This window comes from Talpa occidentalis, unplaced genomic scaffold, assembly GCF_014898055.3.
Source record: "Talpa occidentalis isolate TD23 unplaced genomic scaffold, MPIMG_talOcc4v2.1, whole genome shotgun sequence".
Classification (NCBI taxonomy): domain Eukaryota; kingdom Metazoa; phylum Chordata; class Mammalia; order Eulipotyphla; family Talpidae; genus Talpa; species Talpa occidentalis.
This window is the reverse complement of record NW_026555331.1, coordinates 54,782,255-54,809,162: the sequence shown is the minus strand read 5'-3', so window position 1 is coordinate 54,809,162 and position 26,908 is coordinate 54,782,255. Positions and strand designations below refer to the sequence as shown.

The 26,908-nt window shown below is 36.9% G+C and overlaps 1 protein-coding gene across 1 annotated transcript in view; it reads right to left on the bottom strand.

Annotated features, from left to right (window-relative positions):
• CPA6 (carboxypeptidase A6) overlaps positions 1–26,908 on the bottom strand; it is a 267,113-nt gene that overhangs the window by 135,934 nt on the left and 104,271 nt on the right. The window contains exon 2 of the mRNA XM_054692202.1: positions 21,986–22,061. Within this exon, the coding sequence (XP_054548177.1) occupies positions 21,986–22,061 (76 nt within the window). The remainder of the gene's footprint in view (positions 1–21,985; positions 22,062–26,908) is intronic.

The window sequence follows — 26,908 nt, the reverse complement described above, 5'->3', positions numbered from 1 at the left end:
CAAACTAAATATGTTTAAGAACAGAACATAAGAAACCTTTTTATGTGAAGTATGTATGAAAACAAACAGCAGACAACGTTTTTGCCTCTGACTGTAGTTTGCTGATCTCTGTTCTAAATGTTGAGAAAAGATTTGGGATTAAGCTGATAACAGATTTAGATGGACACCACTTTTCTGTTCTACATTTCTATATAAAACTATTTCTCAAATTACAGATAATATTGTCTAGCTGTTTGGTAGACATCATATTGAAGATCTAAAACATGTATTTGGGTCTCTTCCCACAAAATGCGCTAATGCAACATTATCACCTTCCCTGCCTATGAATTTTGATTAGTTATTGGTGGTTTGGATTATCTTGGCTATTTCTTTGGATTAAGAGCACATGTCATAGAGATACAGTACCAATACAACAACATAGGCACAGTCTGATTTGGTAAAACATGATTGGCAGTCATATGTCTACACCTAGTACTGCTTTTCTATCATTGTGCTCCTTATGGGTTCCTCTTATTACCACAAGTTTAAAGTTCAAGATACTTTTATACAGAAATGATTTATCCCAGTTACTTGAATATTTAAGAAATATAAATTTAGCAATATTACATAATTTAAAACATTTTTCATTAACTCTTAAATTCAGCACCTGTGCACCATCATCTTAGTCCCCTGTGCTCCTCCCTCCCTCTGATTGCTCTCCCTCCTCCTCCCTTGCAGTATGTTTCTGATTTATAATTGTCTGTTTTTGCTTTGTTGTGCTTTGTATTGTTATTTTTTTTACACAGATGTCTTATTTGGTTCCCCTATATTCTTGCTATAAGTGAAACCACCCAGTAAGCCAGAAGTAAAAAGAAAAATATTGGATGGTTTCACTTACAGTTACTTGCATTATTTATTTGAAAGCATCCTGGGGCCTCCCCTGGTGGCGCAGCAGTTGAGTGCTGGGCTGCGAAGTTGCCCGCAGCCTCTGGAACGCTGGTTCGATCCCGGGCGGTAGACGAGGGTCCCACATGGTGTGACGGACCTCTTCTGCTGCGCCCACTGCTCCCCTCAGCAGTGTAGTTTGTCAGTCTACCTGTTCTGTTCCCTGCTCTGGCTTTGGTGGATTCTCTCACCCTCCCGCGCTTCTGATTGTACCCAGTGCTTGTATAAATAAATAAATAAATAAATAAATAAATAAATAAATAAATAAATAAATAAATAAATAAATCTTTAAAAAAGAAAGCATCCTGGAGTAAAAACACCTTATCAGTCAAGGGTCAGCAAAGTATGTAAGGAACAATGTCAAATCTGGCCTGCTGCCTATTTTCATATAGGCCTAAGTATGATTTTTAAATAGTTGGGAGTAAAAAGGTGAAAGAATATATCAGCATTCATTTAGATATTATCTATGTCTGTTCTCTAGCTACCATGTCAGAGTTGAGTGATTAAGATAGAAAACATATGACCTTCAAAACTAAAATATTTACTCTCCGGTCCTTTCAGAAAGTTGCTAACACCTCTCCCTCCAATTTTTTTTAGCATAAAGTTTTGCCTGAAGGATATTTGCAGACCAAGGGCAAAGAACTTCTTTGAAAAGGTTATTTATCATCTTAATTCCTCCTTTTACACAAAGGTCAACAAACAGTAAAGACTGAGGATAGGAAAGAAGGGAGGGGGAAAAAGCAGAAAAATATTTTTTGGAAAAGGACAGTGACATCCCTCAACCCTATATACTCCACTACCCACAATAGTCGTAAACAAAGAATTAGACCATATGGGTATGATATATATTTATAGGGCACTGCACCACCCCCCAAAATCTGAGTATACATTCTTCTCAAGTACACATGGCACATTCTCCAGGGTTAATAACAGATTGGATTATGAAACAAGTTATTAATAAATTCATGAAGATTGAAATCAAACCAAGCATCTTTTCTGACCACCATGTTATCACTGGAAAGCAATTAGAAGAAGAAATCAACAAAAAAAAAATACCATTTACAATTACATTAAAAAGAATTGAATACCTAGGAGTAAACTTAACAAAGGCAGACTTAACAAAGGTGAAGGATTTCTAGAAAGAAAACCATAAGACATTGTTGAAAGAAATAAATGACACAAAATAATGCTAAAAAAGCCAGAAAAATCTCTAAAATTTGGTGACTGAACTACAAACTACTGAATGACTATAATGAGAAATGAAGGAGTAAGTTAAAAGATACCTTATTACAAGTAAAAATGAGAACACAACCTACCAGAACTTATGGGACACAACAAAAGCAATACTAACAGGCTAATATATAGCAATGCAGGCTCACATCAAGAAACAAGAGTGAGCTCGAATAAAATTTTTAAGGAGCTACAAAAAGATGAATGACCAAAAGCCAGTAGAAAGGAAATAAAAATTAAAGAAAAAATAAATGAAATAGAAATCAAAACTTTGAAAATAAATCTCTAAGAAGTTCACAAAGAAATAAGATGGAGAAAACTCTAATAAATGGAATTAGAAAGGAAGAAAAAAGAAAAGAGCCATAAGAGACTACCATGAACACTTGTATTTTAGCAAGTTGAATAATTTAGAAGAGATGGACTAATTCTTAGAACTATGTGACAATCCAAGACTGCACCTGGAGAAATAGAAATCCTGAGCACAACAATAACAAGCAAGTAAATTGAAGCAATAGTTAAAAGTCTCCAAAAAAGCAAAAAGCCCAAGACCAGATGGTTTCATTAGTGAGTTCTACAAAACCTTCTCAAACTCTTCAAAAATTTGAGAAAGAGGGAAGAGTTCAAACACATTTTATGAGACCAAAACCAGACAAAGCCAGTAGAAAACTTCAGACCAATTTCCCTGATAAAAATAGATGCAAAATCTTCAACACTATCTTAGTAAATTGAATTCAACAATACATTAGAAGGATCACACACCATTACCAAGTTGGATTTATTCCAGAGACACAAGGATGGTTTAACATTTTGAAAATAAATCTAATTTAAGCATCAATGAAAGGAAAGATAAAAACCATATGGTCATATCAATTGATGATGAGAAAATATTTGGTAAGATTCAACATCTATTTATGATAAAAACCCTCAAAAAACTGGGATAAATGGAATATACCTCAACAAATGAGAAACCCACATATGAGAAACCCACAGTTAACATCATTCTCAACGATGATAACTAAAAATTTTTCCATTCAGATCTTGTACATGACAAGGATGTCAACTTTCACCACTATTATTCAATATAGTATGAAGTAGGAAGTCCTAACTAGACCGTTCAGGCAGGAGAATATATAAAAGGAATCCAAATTTAGAAAGAAGTAAAACTATAATTATTTGCAAACAATATGTTAATATACATAGAAAACACTAAAGATTCCACTGGAAAAATTGATACAATAAATTGGTTCAGCATAGTGGCAGGTTAAAAAAAATATACAAAAATCAGTTGTCTTCCTATATTCAAACAATGAGCTAAACAAAGAAGAAATCAAAAAAATACCATTAACAATTACATTAAAAAAAATTAAATACCTAGGAGTAAACTTAACAAAGGTGAAGGACTCCTAGAAAGAAAACCATAAGACATTGTTAAAAGAAATAAATGATGACACAAAGAAATATGAAGATCAGAACTTAGATGGATTGGAAAAATTAACATTCTCAAATAGTCCATCTTACCTGAAGCTATATAGAGATTTGATGTAATCCTTATCAAAGATTCAATGGTATTCTTTAAAGATATAGAACAAACATTACTGAAATTCAGTAATGTGGAGCCACAGAAGACCCTGATTATACAAAACAATTCTGACAAAAGAGGAATAATGGTAGTATCATAGACCCAGACTTCAAACTATACTACAAAACTGTAATAATCTAAACAGTATGGCACTGGAACAAAGCAGGCACACAAACCAATGGAATAAAATTGAGAGCCCCAAAATAAACCCACACCAAAATGGACAATTAATCTATTAGAAAGAAGCCAAGACTATACATTGAAGAAAAAAAGCCTCTTGAATAAATGGTGTTGGGAAAACTGGACAGCTACATGCCAAAGGAATGAAACTGGCCTACTATCTCACACCATACACAAAAATCAACTCAAAATGAATATGAGACTTGAATATAACACCTGAAACTATAAAATACACAAAAGAAAACATAGGCAAAACACTCCATGATACAGGCTTCTGAGAGGTGTATTCATCTCCAGCAGCAAGGAAAACCAAAGAGAATATAAACAATTAGGACTGCATCAAACTAAAAAGTTTTGCACAATGAAAGAAACTACCACTGAAAAACGACACCCTATTTAATAGGAGAAAATATTTGCATGCTATATGGGCAGAAGAGTTAAATAAGCACTTCTCCAAAGAAGATAAACAAATGGCCAACAGGCGCATGAAAAAATGTTCATGTGGAAAATCAGAGAAAATGCACATTAAAAGCACATTATAATTGGGGAAATGCACAATAAAACCACTATAAGATACTGCCTCATATCTATAGGAATGGGCCGTATCTAAAAGGCCAGTAACAACAATTATTTGTGAGGATGTGGAGAAAAAAGAACCCTAGATAATGTTGGTGGGTATATAGACTGGTTCATTCCCTAAGGGAAAAAGTATAGAAGTTTCCCAAAATATTAAAAATCAATCTACCATGTGACAGAAATTCTACTCCTAGGTATCTACCCGAAAAATAAAAAAATAAAAAGCACTTAATTTGAAGGGATATTTGCATTCTTGTGTTTACTGCAGTACTATTTACAATAACCATGCTATGAAACAATCTAAATATCCAAAGATAGATGAGTGGATCAGGAAGATGTGTTATATATACACAATGGAATACTACTCAACAATTTTAAAAAAGAGAAACTTGTGCCATTTGGGACAACTTGGTATGGAACTGGAGGGGATTATGCTAAACAAAATAAGTTCAAAGGAGAAAGAGAAATACTGGATGATTCACTTATGTGTGCATTATAATAGAGAAACAAAACAAAAGGTCAAATAAAGTCAAACCAATAACCAAAACAACCCTAGAAATCTGACTATAGAACTGATGCTACCACAGAGGGTGGGGTGGGAGGGGGAAGAAAAAAAATAATCAGTGAAAGACTGGTTAAAGAAAGTTTGGTTTATGCTTTCAATGTAAGATTATGCCGTTATAAAAATGAATAAGGGACCTCCCTGATGGTGCAAGGGGTTAAGATGCAGCACTATGAAGCTATCTGTAGCCATTGCAGCACAAGTTTGATCCCCAGCCAGGGAGGTGACCGACATGGTGCAGCAGACCACTCCTGTCTCACCAGCTACTCCCCTCAGCAGTGTATTTCAGTCAATCCACCTGTTCTGTTCCCCATTCTCTCTCTGGTGAATACCCCACACCCACCCCTCTGCCCCCACCCCAGTTCTTGTGTGGATAAATCTTTAAAAATGAAAATAAAAATGAATAAGGGTGCTGGACCTCCCCTGGTGGCACAGGCAGTTGAGCGCAGTGCTGTGAAGCTTTCTGCAGCCTATGCAGCACCAGTTCGATCCTGGCCGGCCAGCCAGCGAGGGTTCCACATGGCACGGCACACTTCTCCCGTCTCGCCCGCTGCTCCCCCAGCAGCGTATTTCATCAGTCTGCCTGTTCTGTTCCCTGCTCTGTCTCTGGTAAATCCTCTCACCCACCCATGCATCTGGCTTGTACCCTGGTTCTTGTATAAATAAATACATCTTAAAAAAAAGAATAAGGGTGCAGTTATGTGTTCAGATGGAATAATTGCCAAAATATCTTATGGAAATAAGTAGAACAGTGTGTATAGTTGGCTATAATTTATGAAAAAAGGAGAAAAATATATGTAGATATGTATTTATTTTTATCTATTTTTCCCCTCTTTACCTTCTTGTGTTAATGCCAAATATCTCCAAGATTGTGGTAGCACTGGTTGCCTTTGTGGGAAGAATTATATGACTAGAGAGGAGTAGAAGGAGATGTTTTATTGTATAACCTCTAAACATTCAGTTTTGAACATTATTAATGTTGTGTTATGTATCCAAAACTAAATATATCTAAATTTTTATAAATGCATTTAAGCCCTACAGATGTCAAGACAAAAAGGGATTACTTATTAGGAGAATAACTATTGTACTCAGACCCAACACCGTAAATGTTTCATTTTCCTCAAATAGAAACAAGGCTGCTGTCTGGTAAGATGCTTACTTCCTCTCCTAAATCCCATGAAGGCATAGGCCAAGACAGTTCACTGCCATACGTCAGAGAAATAGAAAAAGAGCAAAATTGGAACATAACTGCCCAACTTGCAGAGAGGTGGAATGAGGTCAACTCAGTGCCTCGGCTGGATGTCAGGGAATTATAGCTCCGTTTCAGATACAGAGTCACTGCGTCTTGTGTTCCTCAGCAGAAAATGAGATAATGCCCATCGCAAACACTGCTTATTTCTTTACCTGCTTGGGAGCTGTGAGAATTAAACTAACATTTCATAAAGAGTTTGGAATCACTTGCTAGTGGAGTGTTATGTGAGCATTTTATACTCCTGTGCTTTCTAGATCTTCTTTAAAGGAAAATAAAACCTGTGTTCACTCAGTGTGTCACAAAATTGGTCTTTGGGTGGCCATACTGGACAGAGATAAGTTCCTATTTTTGAGTTTTAGTCTGGGCTTAGTCGATTTTTTTTTTTTAGTTCCAAGGATCACCATTTTTATGAATTATCCCTCTGTGCTGTACAAGAATTGCATTCTTGAAATGATTCCAAAGCAAGTACAGAGGGTCATGTTGAGCATGTACTATCACCTCCCACAAGGAGATGGGTGCTGAATTTGTCCCAAACTGTTTTAATTTTAGCAATTCTTTTTACACACTTCTTTGAAAAATCAGAAATTCATTTAACTTTTCTTTAAATTTCAAACATTATTTGGGAATGAGTTCTGTACTTTATTGTACTTCTTACAGGATTATGCTTTTCTAAGAGGAATGAAGGATGTTACTAAAAAACAGGATCCATAAGTTTAAAATGGATACTAAATAAAAGTGACAGTCCCTAAAGCATGTTCATGAATTTTTGTTAAAAAATGTTAAAGATAAACAATTGTAGATCCCTTAAAGTGTAGTGGGAACATTTAGCTCTGTAGTCAGTATTTACAGAGGTTTCCATTATGATAAACTGGTGGTGTAGTATGTATTTGGTGAGACAACGAAAAATTCGATGAGAATCTGAAAAAGATTTCCAGGCAAGTCAGATTTTTCCTCTCACCCTCCTTTTAGTAATAAGATCCTGGAATCAGCGCTAAGTTATCGCTCAAGCTTTTCTGCTAACCCCAGATCAAACTGAACCTTAATCCTGTAATTGTTTGCTTTTGCCTTTAAAGTCACAAACCTGTCTTTTTGTCGCCATATTCACTTGTTCCCTACACTCAAATTAAGACATTAGGTCTTAATTAACATTTTCATCCTTTGGACTCTACTTTCAAAGAATATATTCTTTGCATATGAGGCACGAATAGCAGTTTCTATGTGGGAGAGATGTGTGAACAGTTATTTGGTTGAGAAAGGTGAAAGGATGCTGAGGAAATATCATTTGCGGATATGAAAACATGTTGGCTGGTGATGAAGATTGTGCGGGGTTAAGGCAAAGAGAGCTACAGTTTATTTACCGTTGGTTCTGCTAGTCTAATTGGCTTGGTACTCCCCAAGCCTTGGGAATCAATGAGAGTATGTGTTTGAATAAGGAAACTAGAAACCAAGAACAGATTGTACAAGAGAACAACAAAGTTCTTCAAAGACTTTTTAAAAAAAGAAAGGAAGAAAAAGAATGAACACATTTACTTGTGGCTGTTGGCAAAAGTTTTTGATGATTTAGCATCTCATTCCGGGTCTTCTGACAGGTAGATAAGGGTATTTGGGAATTCTCAAAGGTGTGGGAATAACAGTTCATCCTCACCCCCTTCAAACCTTTGTTGACAGGCCATCTTTTCACTGATATCTTCCCTGACCATTTTCTTAATACTTTTAAAAGAATTATTATTTTTCAAAAATTATAACACCGGGAGGGGGGAAGAAGCAGTGATGTAAAATATTTATAAATAAAAAAATAAAATCACTAGGATGGTGAAAAAATTAAAATAATTATTATAATTAAAAATGCATGCCTCTCAAGCTTCCCTACTTTATTTACCTTTCCCCTACATACAACTATGACTATCTGATATGCTATTTTTTTTTTTTTTTTGGTCAACTTCTCTTCACTAGGATATAAATTTTATGAGGACAGGGATTATTGATTTTTATTACTGCAGTCCTCAGCATATATAATAATGCCTGGCACATAGTAGTCACTTAATAAACATTTTGGAATATATTTGTACATCTGTATAAACCAGGCTCAGAGTCTGGGACATACAGGACCTATTTGGACAACAGTAGAGAAGAAATTTGACTAGGTTGCAGAATATTTAAGGAATAAATTTGGAATAAATCTGTAGATATTCTACTAGTTTTCCTCCTTTGCTCTGGATGACCTAATGAATATCTGAGTGCCTGTCTGAGGGTCTGATTTCTGTTCATTGCTATATTCCCACAGCACACTATGGCCAGCACATAGTGTTCAATTAAGATGTTAAAGGAATGGGTGTGTTTATTTCTTGGATTATATTAGCTTTGTGTAAACAAAATTCAGTAGATCCACAGAATTTATGACTAGAAATCCCAGAGATGGGGGCAGTTTTAGGGGTATAATTCCTTTGGAGTAACACCAGTTATGGCAACAAATAGACCTAAAATGTAGATTTGTACAAACACAACAGTTTTCCCTTATTTCTGAGACAGTTGTTCCTTGCTGGTAGCTTGATTTCTGCTCTGTGGTGATTAAAGGACCAAGTTCCATTCCTTCTGTGTCTCTATATATGGTAAGGCCTTGCATTGCACAGCAAATGGCTAGAGAAAGCGTGAAGAGGGGATAGAAAGCCTTCATCTGTTGACAAAACTCAACACTTTTGCTTACTCGACAATGCTTAGAACTCACTCATACTACCTGTGAGGGAGGGTAGGAAATACGGACCCAGAAGAATTAGATTTTTGCGGACTAATCAGTATGTCCTTTTAGTTACTAGAAATCTGCTTGAAGGGAACACCCAAAATTCCCTTCAGTTACACATTCTTATCCAACAGGTCCAGATGTGGCTCCTTACACTTTGAGATGTACAGATGGAAAGGCAGGTTATCCCTGCTCCCCCCACCTCCCTTTGTGTAATGTGTAATGGTGAGCAGAGACAGGGCATATGAGATAGCATCTCCCTTCTGAATAAGGAACAACAGGGAGAGGTGGGAGTGTGCAGTCACTCACCCATAGGTGACATCTACCTGGGCATACATGGTAAGGACACCCTGCATTGGAGCAGTGGAGAATGTCCTAGATGGGACCAAGGCTCTATCTACTCTTTGGGAGGAGCTACCTGTCCTGTCATGGTTGTCCTTAGAACTTTCTAGGAAGTACTCTTTGCTTACTCTTCACAACCACATATGAAGTACATGTTGGTGAGTATGCCCCTTTGGAGGCAGACAGTTTACACAGCCTACTTCTGGCTTAAATCTGGGGTTCTGATAGTTGCATATGGCTCCATCTAGCAAATGTTCTTGTCAGGTATGTGATATTTTGTGTTGTTTTCCTGTTGTTTCTACAGACAGCAACCATATTTTCAGTTCTTTCTGATGTAATCCTCAACTGTTTTATTATGTTTTTTGTTCCTTGGCCTTCATGTCTGGCCTCCTCTCTCCAAATTCATTTGAAACAGACTTGAGTAGAAAAACAATTCCCTTAATCTATGTCACTTTGCAAATCTGAGAAACCTTAATAAATCTTTTTTACTCAAAACCATTTTGCTTCATTTTCACATATTTAGAATCTACAAGCAGTCTGATTCCCCTGCTCTTTTTATAACCCCCCAATTCTTTTTCATTTCTGAAAATGTAAACGGGTCAATTCGTTAGTTTTCTTGTAATACCCTTTCATAAACAATGAGAAAAACCAACACATGCTAACATCATGGGTATTTGCAACCACTTTCCTTAGAGCTATGAGGTTAATAGGCAGGCACTTCTTAATACTTTTCAAGTTATTTTAAAGTTTTATCAAATGTCACCAAATACTTTGTTACTGCACAACACTGGTGTCTTTCTTTCACAATTGTGATATCTATGTTCCTTCCACCTACTGCCCATCTGCTAAGCTAATATCATATATTTTTTGCTTTTGTAATGAGCAGAATGTCACTCCCCCCCCCTGCCAAATATGTAGGAGTTTAGGATATGCTGCTTTGGTCTATTGAGCTGTAAGCATTTCAAAACAGCACAGGTAGAGAAGTATTCTTTGAAATCCCCTTATCTGTCTAAATACAGATCTTCCAAAGGGAATTCAGTTTTCATAAATGCCCTCCCTTGGAGTTTCATTAATGAGGGAAGATTAACTCATCACAGGAGAGCAGAGATTGACACCACACTCAGACAAACTGCCATACATTCTCATACCTCCTATCTCTTCTAAGAGTCCATTCATCTTTCCTACACCCTTTCCCCTAAAAACCTAAGCCTCCCATCCCCTTTTCCCATTAAGATGGTATTTAAGTCTAAATTTTAAGCCACCTCAGGGAGTGAACCATTTTTTCCTGATTATTCCTGATGTATGTGAGGTATACAAGTTAATAAAATCCTGTTTTTCTCTTGTTAATCTGTCTATTAAGAGGTCTCAGCTAAAAAGTCAGAGGGTAAGGCAAAATTATTTATCTTCTCCTACAATACTCAAATAAAATGACTCAAATACAAGTTTATTCCTTGGTAACATATATATATCATATATACACACACACACACACACACACATATATTTTTTTCCTTGGTTATGTAATAGACAAAGGTGCATACTCCCTAAATGTGGGCAGTTTTCCTTGATATAGAAATTCAGGATCTGGATTCAGGGATCCAGAAATGTTCCATGTCATGGCTCCCTCATCCTTTTGGGCTTCATTAATTACATCCATCTTGGCAGCAGCCAAAAAGTGTGGAGGAAGCTTCCTTTCTTGAAAGTCTTGACCCAGAAATTCAGTAACAGTAAAGGTACCCATGTACCCATGTTACCTACATTCCATCGGTTATTCTCAGTTGTATGATGACACTTAAGTAACTGCAAGGGAAGTTGGAAACATAGTGCCCAGTAGGCAAGACAGTTTTGTTATAAACCGAACAGCTAGCCATACAGAGGACATTCCAGTAATCTGAAGGCCCAGAGTCCTTCCATTGCAACAGGCACACCAGCTTATATATGTGTATCTCTTCACTGTTGACAGTAAGTTCACATTTTGTTCTGATCTTTGGTTTTTCTTTTGTGTGACTTACAATTGATTTTTTTCAAAAACTTCTCTGCATTTTTCTTTAGGACTACTTTAATTTTTTATTTCTGAAGTTTCTGCTGTTTTAGTCAAGTTACTCAGACTCCTGATTATAAATCACTCAAATAATGCTCTTTTCTTACCCATTGATGCCATCTTCCCGCTTCATGGACATTCTCTAGAAACCACTACTCAAAAGTTTGGTGAAGAAAAATTGGCTGAATATTACTGGTCAGAGAATTAACATTGGCTCGTGTTTTCTTACATTCTTCATCTGTGACTGAGTCCACTTATGGTTGTATAGTATAGGCCTCGTTTTATTTGTATGATTTACTAACAAAAATTTCTCTAGGCAATATCCTAAGTCCTGTGAAAGTCAACAGTTAGTGTATATTATTTAAATTGACTAACATTGTCCAGTTGATCTCACGACCAATCAGAGCTCTTATACTCTTGAAGGAAGCTTAGGTGACCCTAAAATATATTGTTATTCCAAAATCACTGAGTGTTTCCTTTCTATTCTGTAAATTGATTCTCCCAATATTTCTTCTCAATGAACATGATAAACAATAAGAACTGTGATATGTAGGGTCAACCTTAAATTATTAAAATGGAAACAAACTGATTGCCACTCTTCCTCCCTCAATCTCAGCACCTACTATAGTTACTCATATATTCATATAGAAAAATAATTTACGTTTTCTGTCAATCATTTAAATATACCAAGATAAACATACTTAAATGGCTTAAATGTACTAACCAAGACCTCAAAAAAGAATATAGGTTGCTGGAGGTGGCAAGAGAGATGACTGACTTTCTTAGACCCATACCATTTTGGACAGAATTGTAAAGTAAGCCATGTTTGTCTGTGGCAAATACCCAGACCTCTACCTGGACCCTCCAACATCAACCTACATTTCTCACTTTCCTTTCTTGTTCTCAGCTGTCCACCAAATGTCAGAAAAGTTGTTTTAAACATGATAAAAATTTCAGGTGAAAATTTTAACTGCACCTTAAATCATGTTCAAAAGGAACTCCTTAAACTGGAAAAATCTTGTGTGGAATAGAAAAGAGAATAGTTGGACTTTTCAACTATAAAACTAGAACAATTCAAACCTTGGTTTAAACTGTGAAAAGTACAAGGTATAACATGTGTCATATGTACTTAGAATACTTGGCAATTTAAGTACATAATAATTGTTAAATCCCTTTTCATTTTTTGGTGGGTGGAGGGACTTTATATATTGCCCTTCCACCTATATCTTGCTATGGTTTTTCCACTTTTATATATTTCTCTTTAGATGGTAGGGTCAGTGATAATAAGGACCTTAACTTATCTTGTTAACCACCATATCCCTGGGCCTACCAAAGGTGCTGTTAAGATTATTAATATATTGCCTCTCAAGCTCTAAATCTACCCTCCTCTCTGTAACACTCAAGCTGGACCCTAAAAACATTTATCCTTTGGTAGCTGATTCATCTTTGTCTTGGTTATGAGAGGGCTTTCGAGGAACGCTGCAAGACAGTAGAGGAAGGTGCGTCTTTCTTTGGTTCTAGCCTATTGCCTTTCTCCTGAGGCATTGCTTGTGGTGGCATGTGGGAGTCCCACTTGGACTTACACTTTGGCAAGTACATGATAAGCATCTTTTTTAAAAAAACAATCTAGCTGTCTGGCACCCTGGGAAAACTTTCCATCACTCAGTGGGCCACTGACTCCAGAGGCAAATCTGCCTTTAGTCTTTATATTTTGTAAATTTATTCTCCCAATATTTTTTCCCAATGAATATGATAAACAATGAGAACTGTGAAATATAGTCCTTCTGAGATTTTTAAAATAGAAACACACACATTGCCACTATTTCTCTCCCAATCTTAGCACTTATTCCAGTTACTCACATCTTTATACCAGAAAAATATTTTCTTATGTTCTCTGCCAACCATTTAAATATACCAAGATAAAACATACCTAGATGGTTTAAACATACTAATCAAGCCTTTAGATAAGGGGGTGGTGGCAGTGTTGGGAGAATAGGAGAGTAAAAGGGCTGGAGGGGAAATTCTTAGTCTCTTCCTTGTATATGTTTCCTCTTCTCTAGGGGCAGTAGCTGCTCTTTGCATTCACAATTCATTTATTATGCCTTTTAAAACATAGTTAATATGACCTTATATGAAAATTTTCCTGTTCGAATTATTGATATAGGTTTAGCCTCCTGTCTTAACCTTGACTGACCTGATTGTCCAATACAACATGCTTGTATTGAATGGAGTTTTAAATATTTTTTTAAGATTTATTTATGCATACAAGAACAGGGGTACAGGCCAGAGATGCGGGGGGTGAGAGGATCCACCAGAGACAGAGTAGGGAACAGAACAGGCAGATTGACTGAAATACACTGCAGAGGGGAGCAGCGGATGAGTCAAGAGAGGTCTGCTGCACCACGTGGGTTGCTCACTGGCCGGGGATTGAACTCGTGCCAGAGTGGCTGTGGTTAGATTCTTAGGTTGTGTCTTAACCCCTTGCGCTACCAGGGAGGCTCTTGAATGGAGTTTTAGAGAAGAAGGCAATGGAATACTGAGGGAGGGAAGAAAATATATCCTGCCCTTCCATTGCTTACTCTCCTATTGATTCACTCCCTGCCTTAGAACCCAAGGCATGCTCCATCAGTGTATCATCCTTTACACAATCGACAAAGTCTCAGCCCAGTCTCTCAACCCAGAGGCCCCTCTTGCTGTTGTTTTCAACATTCTCTAAGGAAACAAAAAATCACTAATCCCTGTACTGGGACATAGTTTGTGGCTACTAGAATATGCTCCATGCTCTCTGTGCTTCGTCTTTCTTCTTTGTCAAGAACATGATGCTGACTCTTAGCTCAGATCACAGTCTATTTTCAAAATGTGACTGAAATGTGAAAAAAAAATAGAAGAACATTCATAATCAGATAGCCTCAAAGAAAATGCAATTATCAGAAAAACATCTAAGAAATATATTCGTGGGACCATGAGAATTTTAATCACTTTACATTTACACAGCTAGAAAAACAAAATGGTAGAAAACAGGAAACTTCTTTAATCAAGAAAAGTCTTTGTGGTTGTAACTGATGAATATGCAAAAGCAGCTCTGAAAATTTTTTAGGGCACAAAGAATTGCCACATATGCAATAGCTGTTTTTTAGGTTATAAGAAGGGAATAGATTTGTTAATCAAGTGTGTCAGAGCCTTAAAGAGATACACAGACATTTTTGATTATATAAAACAAAAATGTCTCCTAGGCAGAATACCTAAGTACTGATTTTCAAATTAAAATTTTTGGTAATTAGCATTATTGTATTCATTGAGTTAGTCAACACCTGAAGGCAAAATCTCAAAGTTATGTGAGTTTCTAATAAAATAGTACAGATTTTAGAAATGATTCTCTCAAGAATCTTACCATCAAGCTTTTACAGAAATCTTACTTCCCTCATAAAATTTCCTCTGTTTTAAAAAGAGGGATCATTTCACTAACTTTGTACCCTTGATTATTCACTAGTATTCCCATAGCCATCATCCTACAATTCTTATTTGTCTGTATTTTCATTTTTTGATATTATTGGAAATTTATTCAGTCATACATGTTTTTAATTAGAATCCAACTTAGATTTGTTTGTATTATAATTATAGGCAACTAAATGGATGAATGAACTACATTTGCTCACTCATTCAAGATTTGTTGAGTCCCTACTACTGCCAGGCATCAGGGTAACAAAGGTAGGTCAGACATTGATCCGGTCCAAAGATGAATAGTAAGTAGTCTGCTCTCAGGGGGTTCTCAGTCTGGTAGGAAGAATAAATTTAGCACAGAGATATATGGGTGTCACTTACGGGCTACATAAATGGGAATAATCAATTCTTCCTGGATTTCCCTACTTTACAGATTAAGAAATAGAGGCACAAAGAAATTAGGTAATTTGCTGGCACTCATACAGCTAGTACGAGGAAGAGCCTGGATGTGAATGCAGGATGTGTATCTCCAGAGCTCATAGTGTCACTCACTGTGTGAGTTACTTCCCACATTTGACCTATGCAAGAGAGCACATGGTTAAGTATTTAATAAATGCATTTTGAAGATGATCATCAATCCCTTTAATTCACTGCTACTCCTTTATATGCTCGTACCCTGATATCAGCTACTACGGAAGTGACCCATTTCTCTAAAAAACGTTGTGGTGATTGTTTCATTTTTCTAACAATGACCTCTAAAACCAAGAAAGGCAGTGGAAATCACTCCACATTAACATAACCAACAAAGAAATAGGGTAGAAAGCAGTGATTCCCTCTTTAATCAAGCACTGTCTTTGTAACTGTGGTTGATTAAATATGCAAAGGCTGCTGTTAGTTCATGGTTCCAAGAAACTGCACCAAAATATAATCTGTATACTTGATAGAAAACCTTTCAGTCACCAAGAAGCCTAATCTCCATCTCTGAAAAAAGCAACCTCATCTGTTTTTTTTTTTTTTTCATTATCTTTGACCACATGGTAATGACCTTTAAAAGTGGAAATGGTGAGAAATTCATTATGCTGTCCAGTCCTTGTTTTTTTCCAGGTGAAATCACAACAATATAGAAAGTGGCTTGTAAAGAACAGGAAAAAAAGGAAAAAATCAATGGTGGATGAAGAAGGAGTGCTGGATTGTATTCTTGGGGGTAAGGGCCTGACTGCACATTTAGCACTAGCTGAAGATACACCCCTTTTTCTTCCTTCAGGGATTCCCTATCCCCATATACAATTCAAAGATCTGAAATGTTTCAGATCTTTAAGAAATTCTTTCTAGTGAGGATGGACTGGGAAAGTGACATAGATGCTAGGATATGTCTGTCTGGGACTCACCGAGGGTCGAAGAATTCAAGGAGAACCTGATAGTCTAGCCTATTCTGCATAGTTGTTCATCAGGTAAACCAAGTGGAGAAGAACATTCCAGACAAGTGCAATGACTTGAGAAAAGGCGTTAGTTTGAGAGCAGGCAGAGTTGGGTTGTAAAGTGCTGTAAGTATTCCTGTCAGAGTTTGAAGTCTATCTCCTAGGCCAGTAGTTTACCATCCTGGCTACCTACAGAATTGCCTAAGGAGCCTTTAAAATGATACCATTAACCAAGCCTCACCTGAGCAATTGAGTCAGGTTCTCTGGCACTGAAGCCTAATATTAGAAAAACCTTGCAGGTTGACTCAGTACACAATTTGGGCTGGGAGTTATTGTTGTTAACAATGGGGGATATTTAAGGAGAGAATGGTTTTAAGGAGAGAATATGACACAGCCAGGTTTGTAGCCCAGACAGAGCACCTTGTCTACAGTGTGGAGAACCAATTTCTAAAGTAACTGGTTATTTGTTCATTAGAAACTGGGAACAAATAACCACTATAGCATGTAATCTATGGCCCATCTTCTTCACAAGTCTCCCAATCAACTAAACCATCCAATTGGAGGTTTGAACTTGTAAGCAGCTAAGGACTGCAGGTTTAACAAAGCTACATAGGTCCAGGTATCTGATTTGGGTGTGTACCAAAGAGGGATCGAGAAGAGGGCATTCAATAGCACAAAGCTGAGAAGGGAGATTGTACCTTAGAAAGGCAGCAGCAAAGGAGTAGGGATGAGGCCTTTCTCTTATAAAGTGCAGTTTTCTTCCATGGAATTTTATGACTTTTGAAATTTCACTCAATAATACCTGACAAACCAACTAGTATTTTTGAAACTATGTTTCATTTCTTAAAAAAAAATGACATACTTTTTGGATACAGGGCAGTTTTTGTTGTTTTTTTTTTTTTTAATCCAAAATTTCCCTGTTGAGAAAACCAAAACCAGAATTATCATTCATTTTTCTTTCAATGGGGATGTGTCAATTCTATAATAAAAACTTTGTGATCTTATATAAAGTCATTTCTATTTCTTCAGAACACAAAGAATTTGTGAAGAAATGTAGGCAGGGTGTTCTGACTCTAATTTTGCACACCTGCTAACTGTTCCCCTTCCATCATAACTTTATTTAAATCATGGTTATGCTCTTAATTAACAATTTAATTGGTTGGTGCTTTCTTAATCCAGTTCTCTGGGGGCATGGTTTTCTGTTTAACTTTCTTGTTTTAATTCTTCAGCAAAACCATAAAATTTAATTAGGAAAGTAACCAGCTTTGTAACAGCAGTTCTATGTCTAATTAGCCATGCTTTGACCATACCTTCTCAGATTCCTTTCAACATTGCACATGCATTTTGCATTTGTTAGTTTCAGATAAGACATTGTAAATTTATAGCTTAAGCATCTTTTGCAAAGATGCTTGGTTACAGCTAGTGAAATCAGAAAAATTAGCTTAAAGGCATTCATAAACGCTATTAAACTGGGACATCGAAGGACAAGGCATGGGATTGCTACCTTACTACATGTATTAGTTTACTCTTGCTGCAGAGCAAAGTACTACAGATGGAGCAATTTAAAACAACACCATCTGTCATATCACAGGTTTGCAGGTCAGAACTGGAGGCATAGCTGACTGGACTCTGAGTGTCTCACTGGGCTAGAATCAAAGTATGGCTTAGGCTGTGCTCAGTTTTCATCTGAACCTCAGGGTTTTCTCCAAAATCACATGGTTTGGGCAGAATCTAGTTTCTGCTAGTTTAAGAAGGACACCTCCATTTCCTGTTGCCTGTCAGGTGGAAATGACTCTCATCTCCTATAGTCCATTGGCTTTCTTTATGTGGCTGCCAGGGGCAGGTCACAGCCCAACAGTTTTATTCTTCTTTGTGATCAAAAGAAGTGATTCTCTGACTTCATTTGTGAACAGCTGGAGAAAGCTCTGCTTTTAAAGGGCTGATGTGATTAGATCAGGACTACCCATGGGTTATCTCTCTTCTGCCACTTAGTGTAATATATCAAGGGAATGATTATCCTATCATATTCACCAGGCCTGCCGACATTAAAGGAAGGAATTATGCAGGGTGCATTAATCAGGCGGGAAGAAATCTTGAGGGCCATCTGGGAATTTTGCCTACTACTCTGCACTTCAGGGAAAGAAGGCAACTAAAAGTTTCTTGGAAAATCCTCCTCCCTTCCCTCCTACGGCAGTGTTCAGGCTATACAAAGGAGCTGCTTATAATTCTCCCAATTCTGTCCCATTAGCTCAATGGGATATGAAATAACAGTCATATTTTCTTTTCTGCAGTCTGCTGTTTTTTGCCTGGTCAGAATTTCTGCATTCAGTAGTGTAAGTGGATCATTTGATGCGATTATTTGAATTTAAAATGACATTGTTAACTTGCTTTTAGACAGAAATTTTTACGCTCAGTGCCTCAAACTTCAGCCCAGTAAAATATTTCTTTAGTGAAAGGAAATGATGAAATGTGTGGAAAAGAGTTAACAGTGATCTGAAGCTGCTGTCATGAGCACGGCAGCAAGATTGACCCTGGGAGGCCATCAGGAACTTAGATATGGGGAGGGTTCCCACCACCGAGAAGAGTGACTCACTGTTGCCTACACTAGGTAAACAGTACAGTTCATGCTGAACACCTGCTTTCCTTCTGAGAGTCTGGAATTCTGGAATGGGCTAGGCAGAGGGAGCCTCCAGGACCCCAACAAAAACCCCAGGGATGAAGTCTATAAAACCCTCCCAGGTGGCGCAGCGGGTTGAACACAGTGCTGTGAAGCTGTCCATAGCCTCTGCAGCACAGGTTCAATTCCCGGCTGGCCCTGGAGATACCCACATGGCGTGGCAGACCTCTCCTGTCTCTCCTGCTGCTCCCCTCAGCAGTGCTTTCAGTCTGTCTGCCTGTTCTGCTCCCTGCTTTGTCACTGGTGAATCCTCTCACCCTCCTACGCCTCTGGCCTGTACCCCAGCTATTGTATAAATAAATCTTAAAAAAAAAAAAAGGATCCTTGATAGAAAATATTTTACATATGTTACCACAACTTGTTGCTGGGATAATTAAGAATATCCTGTGTGAATCCACTGAGAGACAATTGTTGGATGCTTGTGCCTGGCTTCTCCTGGACTTCATCCCTTTCCTCTCTGCTGATTTTGCTTTGTATCCTTTTGCTACAACAAATCAGAGCTGTGAAATGGAGTACAGGCAGAGGGGTGAGAGTCCTCCTGTAAGTCACTGTGCCTGGACGTGGTCATAGTGCCCCAGACACAAAGAATAAAGAAGAGCATAAAGATCACATACTGAGACTAGAATCCACTGTCCTGCAAATGACCTTACTCTTCTGCTCCGTGAACTTGATTAGAGTCACAGGAGACGCCAGAGGCTGGCCTTGCATAGTTTCTGGAGGGCTTGGTGCTGTCTGGACATGTGTTCCATTCCAAACATCCAGTTCTTTCCTGTTTGTCTCTCTCAGTTTCCTCATCTATAGAATAACAATACTGCTACTACCCACCTCACAGGGTTGTTCAAATGAGGCAATTTATAGAAAGTTCTTAGCACTGTGAATGGCACAGAATCACGGAGGGGCTGGATTCATTCTCTGTGGAGTATAATTACTAGAGCATCATCAACATCCTAGAATTAACTGTACTCTCTTTCACGTTGCCTTCTCTTACTCACCAGTCCCCTTTGCGTCCACTGAGTTGTCTTCTAAGCTCCTTTTCATCCAAACTCTCCAAGTTTACTATATTTTCTTAAGGACTATATGAAAGCATTATGCAAGGTTGTTTTTCTTTAAATGTGTACAAAATGGCCCAATGTAAATATGTTGTCATCAGTGTCCATAGTCACATTTGTGCTCAATAGCTGTTGGTTCCATTTACAATAATTCATGAGTTTATAAGCAACCCTCATAGTTCTCACTGATGTAATTTTATTGCTTTTGGTGATGGTAGATGATCATCACACAAATATGCAATTTCATTTTCTCAACTTTATAAGTCCTTCCATGCAAATATATTCACAAATCACAAAAAAAGAAATCCTTTGATAAATTTTTCCATAATTGACTCAAGGGCCTCCCTGATGACACAAGGGGTTAAGATGCAACTTATGAAGCTATCCACGGCCACTGCAGCACCAGTTTTATCCCTGGCCAGGGAGCTACCCACATGGTACAGCAGACATCTCCTGACTCGCCCGCTGTTCCCTTCAGCAGTGTATTTTAGTCACTCTGTCCTGCTCCCCACTCTGTGTCTGGTGAATCCTCACACCCCCTACACCTCTGGCCTGTACCCCAGTTCTTGTATGCATAAATAAATAAATCTTAAAAAAATAATTGGCTCAAAATATTTGTTTCTGAAGTATTGAACTCTAAGGGATAAAGTGGCTATTTTCCATAGGTATATCCAAAACACTATTTCAATGGAGACAGAAACTTCTACCTGAAACTTGCTTTAGTTCTTTGCAAGTTTTGAGTCCCTCCTTTACTGTTTAGCCTTCAGAATTTACTGCTGAAAGGTTATGACGTGATTGATGATTATGGATGACCAGAGGAATGTTCATGTCGGTATCCAGAAGCAGAGGCTTCTTTGAGGAGGAAAGGCTTAGGAAAGGCTTGATAACCACAGTTTCTGTTACTGGACAAAAATCATACCAATTTGGAGACCACACTCTTGCATCCTTACTCTGGGCCCTTGTAATGTGACACTATACTTAAACTAGACATTGCATGTATAGGGCTGGGAATGAGGATGAAGAAAGGAAATAAATAAACTAAAAGCTCAAAACTTCATTTGCAAATAATTCAATATTTGAAGGGAGGATGCCAAAGAGAATAATCGAACAAAAAAAAAAGCTGGAAAGTTTGATGATTACAAATGCTTTCAGAAACCACTCAGTCTGTCCCTCCCTCACCAGCATGTTAATACCTTCTCTTGGCAGCACTTCAGTCATCCAGGACAATATTTTTTTAATCCCATATTAAAGATTAATGAGGCCTCCTTAGTAATCTGCTTTGCTATCCATTACAATGAAGCTAAACTACCACACATTTTATGGGCTTGCTTCTATTCTTGGTAGGCATGGAAAAGAACCTATCCAACAGTTCCCATCAAAACCTTTTAGCTAAAACTAACACTCAACTATGTGCAATAATGGAGAAATGAAAAACTAACTCTCAAATCCATAAAATTTATCAAAGATTGAATAGTCAGAGCCCTTCAACCTTTGCCAAAAAAAAATTCTCTTATCAGACCCACTGAAACATAGCAAAAATTAATTAACTTGAATTTCTAACTTATTTTCCTCAATACACTTCTGCTTGAAGTTTTAATTAGAAGGAAAGTGTCTAGATATCAACAGGAAGATTTCAAGAAGGTAAAGTGAAGCTCTGGGAGATTATAAACTACATTCATTAATTTAAAATTGACTGCACATCTAGGATATTCCAGACCCTCACTGAGACTACAGCTAGGCTGGTTTTCTCATGAAACAGTTCTACTAGGGAAGATGAAAATTAAATTAACCTGTAAATAGATAGTGGCTCAGATAGATAATTTTGGGAGCAACCTTAGCTATCCTTTAAAATCCCTTTCAAGATAAGTAACATATTTCTCTCTTGCTTAATTCCAATTATTCAGTACCAGTCAACAAAGCCACGTAAGCACATTGCACATGAGAGCCCCTGGTAAGTGAATAAACAGACATTCGTACCTTAAGTTGGTGGTATATTTTCTTCAGTGCATACACTTCCTCTTCTGTGTTGGGAATAAGCCTTATCACCTTATCGCTATAAAAGGAAGGAAATAATAGTGATATTTACCTTTCAAATATAAAGATGTAGTCACATCTATTTTCTTATCTCTGAAAAAACTGCCATTGCCTTTAAGGAGAAACAGCAAAACTTTGGGCTGACCAGCAGGTATTTCATCTAGCATTTGTTACTTCTAATTGCTTTGGTTTTTCTCTCCCATCTTAAGACTATTTGGTTTTTTCACCAGCTTTTAAAAATCATTAACTCACTTAAGCAGAGAAAGGTAAAAATACAGACCCAGTGGCAACAAGGACAGAACTTTTATGAATAGCTTAGAATAGAACCAAGAAAGAAACTTCTTGATGACAACAGAAAAGCCATTCTTTAAAAAAAATTTAATGCCGAAAAAGAATGTGAGTTTCAATGAGATGACATATAAAATCCATATGTTATGGAATATTTCTGGCTTGGATTCTTTCCACACTGAAAGAGTATAGATAAGTCTTTTTCTATGGGCATCTTGATTCTCTGCTGCAGAGCTCCCCAACTGGCATGTGGGAGCCAATCTTGACTGCCATCAGTAGTTTAAGGTGTGCCTTGAGATAGTCACAGCTGTAATTTTTAAAAAGTGATAACAATTTTAAATTAATTTCATCGCCATTACAATTTTATTGCAGTTGAAATTTTATTTGAACACTCTAAGGTTCTCTCAGAAAAAATCCTGAATTGTCTAAGGAGACTAAAGTGTCATGTGGTCTTCTAGAGAGTTCTCTTTGGTGGTGACAGCTCCCCAAGGTGTGCCAGACTGTCAGGAAGTTATTATCAATTTTTAGTTATGTCACGATAACACAGATAGGGGAACACAACTCTAGCATATATAATACTCATTATTAAACATTTATTAATGGATTGGTAGAAAGGAAATCACTTAGAATAGTTAACGTCCAGAGAAAAGGAAACTTTCCTTATGTTTAAATAAATTATACAAGGAATGAATATTTTTTCATAATCCTATATGACATTTTACAATGACTTAATCTAAAGTAGATTAATATTTATAAAATAGTATTTTATATATACACACACACAGATAGCATAAAACAAAAACTGTCCACCCATAACTTCTTTTTCCAATCCAAAAAAAGCATACCAGGAATAAGAATGAAATTTGCATGCTTTTCCATGGTTTTAATACTTAGATGGCCAGAATTATCTAAGGTTGATATAGAGCGCATTAGACCCCCAGGGAACTTCTAGATTGGTCTGGGAATGATCCTGTGTGTTCAATCCAACATTTTAGCTTTGTTACTCTCAATTTTATCTTCTTTAGTTCTTGAATTAAAATTACCCTTTCTTGATAATTTTGTTTTAGGTACAACTGCTCTAATAATTTATATAAAATAACCTCTCATATTAGTGTCATGTAGTTCATTTTTCTGGAAAGAAAACATGAAAGTAGAGGGAAAAGAAAATTTAGTCACTGTAAAATAACTGCAAATATGAACTTTGGAATTTAAGTGTGGTAACACTTTTTTTTTTTTTTTCATTCCTGGTACACATTTATCTGACCTTTGTTTTTCTTGGATCATCATATCCTGGCTCCTATCAGCTGACCGAATATAATTCTTATATTGAAAGACAGAGAAAGACAACTCTACTGGGTGATATGGTTGTTTTTGAGGGATGGATCACTTGACAGCTTGCTGAAAAACACCTCCATCTGGGACCCTGTCAGCTCCTCAAGAGTGCAAAGAAAGCAATCTGTAGCCGTTTTACAGTCACGGGAAGAATTTTTTTTTTTTTTTTTTTCAAAATGATGGCTAATTCAAATTGACAATCAGTTCCTCTTCTCTGAGTATAGGATGAAAGGGGACCACCCCAGGGATTATTTAACCCTGAAGTGATTGCTCAAACCCAGCTCTGTCATTTTTATCATTAATAATTCACTTCATCCAAGCTTTTAGAAATACTCAGGTGTGACTTGAAAAATGTGTTTATCATGTTTGATGACTTATCATAGAATGGAGAGCAAGAAAACTGTTAGGAAAATCTATGAAATGTCATAATTTTTTATAAATCGATCAACTATGTTGGTAGACTAACCACTAACAAAAACACCACAAGAGCTTTTTATTCAGCATTAAAACCAAATGCCCCACAAATGTCCCATTTTGACATCTTTTTTGTATACTCTATTCTTAATCACATTTTATTGATTTACCATTCATTTGCAAAACTACATAATTTCAGGAGCATAGCTTCACACCTCCCTATGTGTATATGCTTCACCCTCCCACCATCGAAGTTCTAGAACCATCGAGCTATCACAAGGCCCTCTCTGTGTTCTCCACCCACATTCCTTCCCCTTCCCCTCTAGTAACCACTATATTTTTCACAGAATCTAAGTCATTTTTTGTTGTATTTTCCAGTTTGTTTTCTTTGGTTATTTATAGTCCACAAATGAGTGAAGCCATCTGGTAATCGTCTTTCACTTTCTGACTTGCTTCACTCAGCATAATCACCTCAAGATCCATCTATTTTGTCCCAAAAGGCATGATTTCATCTATCAAAAAAGCTGAGTAGTATTTCCATTGAGTAGCTATCCCATAACTTCTTTATAAGTGCTCCTATTTATTTCATCAAATGGAAAGTTACTTTCCATAGACCTGGTGCTAGTTCTTTTTTGAAGTGAACAATAATTCAGTACTACAAACGGGAAAGTTTCAGCCAGTGAAGTATTTATCATAAGAGAGAAACCAGCTGCTCATGGCTAAGGAAAACGAAGAGGTTTTCTTTGTGATCTACCAGTTTTTTTCAACCACTAGGTGGCAACATCAATTTAACCCCCCCTTGACTGCTCTTTGTAATTAAAATGAAGGAATCAAAGGTCTGAATATGGGTTAATGTAAGAGACAAATGGGCAACCAGCTACTCACTTGCACATGTGTTTATAGATATTTCTATCCTAGAGTCTACAGAAAGTTGCCCTACAAAAAAGAAGAGTTCTAAATTACACTTCAATGATACAGTATACAGGCAGGATCTCCCTGATAACAAAACACTGAGTAATTATAAGTGTGTATTCACTAATGATATACTCACAACATTCTGTCCCCTTGCCTTACAGAACAAATGAGATTGTGTTGTTTATAATGCTAGTATCAAGTTTTGTTGTAAGTTTGATTACTAATTCTTATGCACAGCTAGGAACTACATAAGTAAGGCAATATTAAATAAATTTATTGAAGTTAAAGCATCTTGTGAAATGTCATAGGAGAATGTATGCAACCACATAAGAGAAGTTTGTAAGAGAACACCATCTCCAGATTTATATAATCTGTCTGGGCCTCATTGTCCTCTGTGAAGGAGAGTTGAGCTCCCAGTTGACTTTACACATTAAAGCTCTGAGACTGTGTTGAATTTGATGTCAATCGTATTTGCTGCTGTTCTTCCACGCCTTACCATGCAACCTATGGAAGAACATCTCTGTTTTATGGGGAAACTGAAAGTCCTCCTCAACTCCCTTCAGAGACACAGATGCAAAGCTCTAGATTTTTCCTTTGAGTTCCTGGCATGACCTTTTACAAATAATTATGTAATGAAGCCCTAAAATTTTTTTGTAAGTTACAGAACCAATTTATGAAGCCATGTTTGTAAAATTTACTACATACTACAGAATATGAAATGTTTCTCTCCAAGTTCTCAAATTTTCAACCTTCCAACCTCAAATTATGCCTTCCCCCAATAGCCATTATTAATAAATTCTTGTAGTTCACTGCAAACTCTTTTGTTCACATTTATACATGTATACACAGTGGTTTGATAGCATTTTATAATTTCAGCAATTTTTATAAGATTCATTTTTAAAAACATCTGGATTCTATTGGATAATGTTTTATTTTGGAGTTTTATGCCTATTCATAAGGTAGACTTAAAAAAACAAACAAAAACCATGTTCTTTTTTGAATTACCCTTATCTGGTTTTGGTATCAGCATTATACTAAATTCATGGAGTTAACTAGAAATTTTTCCATGTTTGCAATATACTTTGACAATTTAAATAACATAGAAATTATGTTTCTGACTATTCTGTAGAATATACTGACTCCAATTTTCAAAATGGGATCTCTTTCTTATTTTGGTGCTTTGGTACAGATGTATAATTTAATTCTTTTGTGGTTATTGGTTTGTTCGGTTCTCCTCTAGGGTTCTTGAATTAATTTTGATATCATTTTCATAAGATATATTAATACAAATTATCAATTAAAAATCAAAATGTCATAATTTAAGATATAACGGGGTAATCCCCAGGGAAAGGGGAGGTTCCAGGTTCTCAGCCCCATCCTAAGGAAGGGTGGAACTGGGCAGGGAAGAGAAGCTAGAAAGACAGGGAGAAGGAGGAAAAGAGATCAAGAAGAGGACCTGCAAGAACATGGAGCAGAGAGACAGGCGAAGAATCTAATCTTGCTTCTCAGCCTTGGACTTGTACCAGAGACTTGGGGACATGGAAGGAGATACTTGAAAGAGACAGAGATGTGGGTGAGATACCCATGGGGCAGCTGACAAAGGCAGCCTTTATCTTGACTTGAGTTTTGATTTTGCTCTTTCCCTTTCAGACTTGCCTGGTCCCTTCTGCCCCATGCTTATGGGTCCAGTCCCCACCAGATGTCTTAGACTTGTGGCAATCTTTTGTGCCTCAGTGGTCCTGCTTTGGGCCAACCCAGTTTGGCTGGGCACTTTACCATGAGGGGATGTGTAATTTTGTGTGTTTCATGGAGAAACTTTTGACTATATTCTTTCTCTTTTCTTTATTGCACACTAATTGTATTAAAGTTCTTTTCTATTGAAGGTCATACACACTGGAGAATATTTTGTCCTGATGA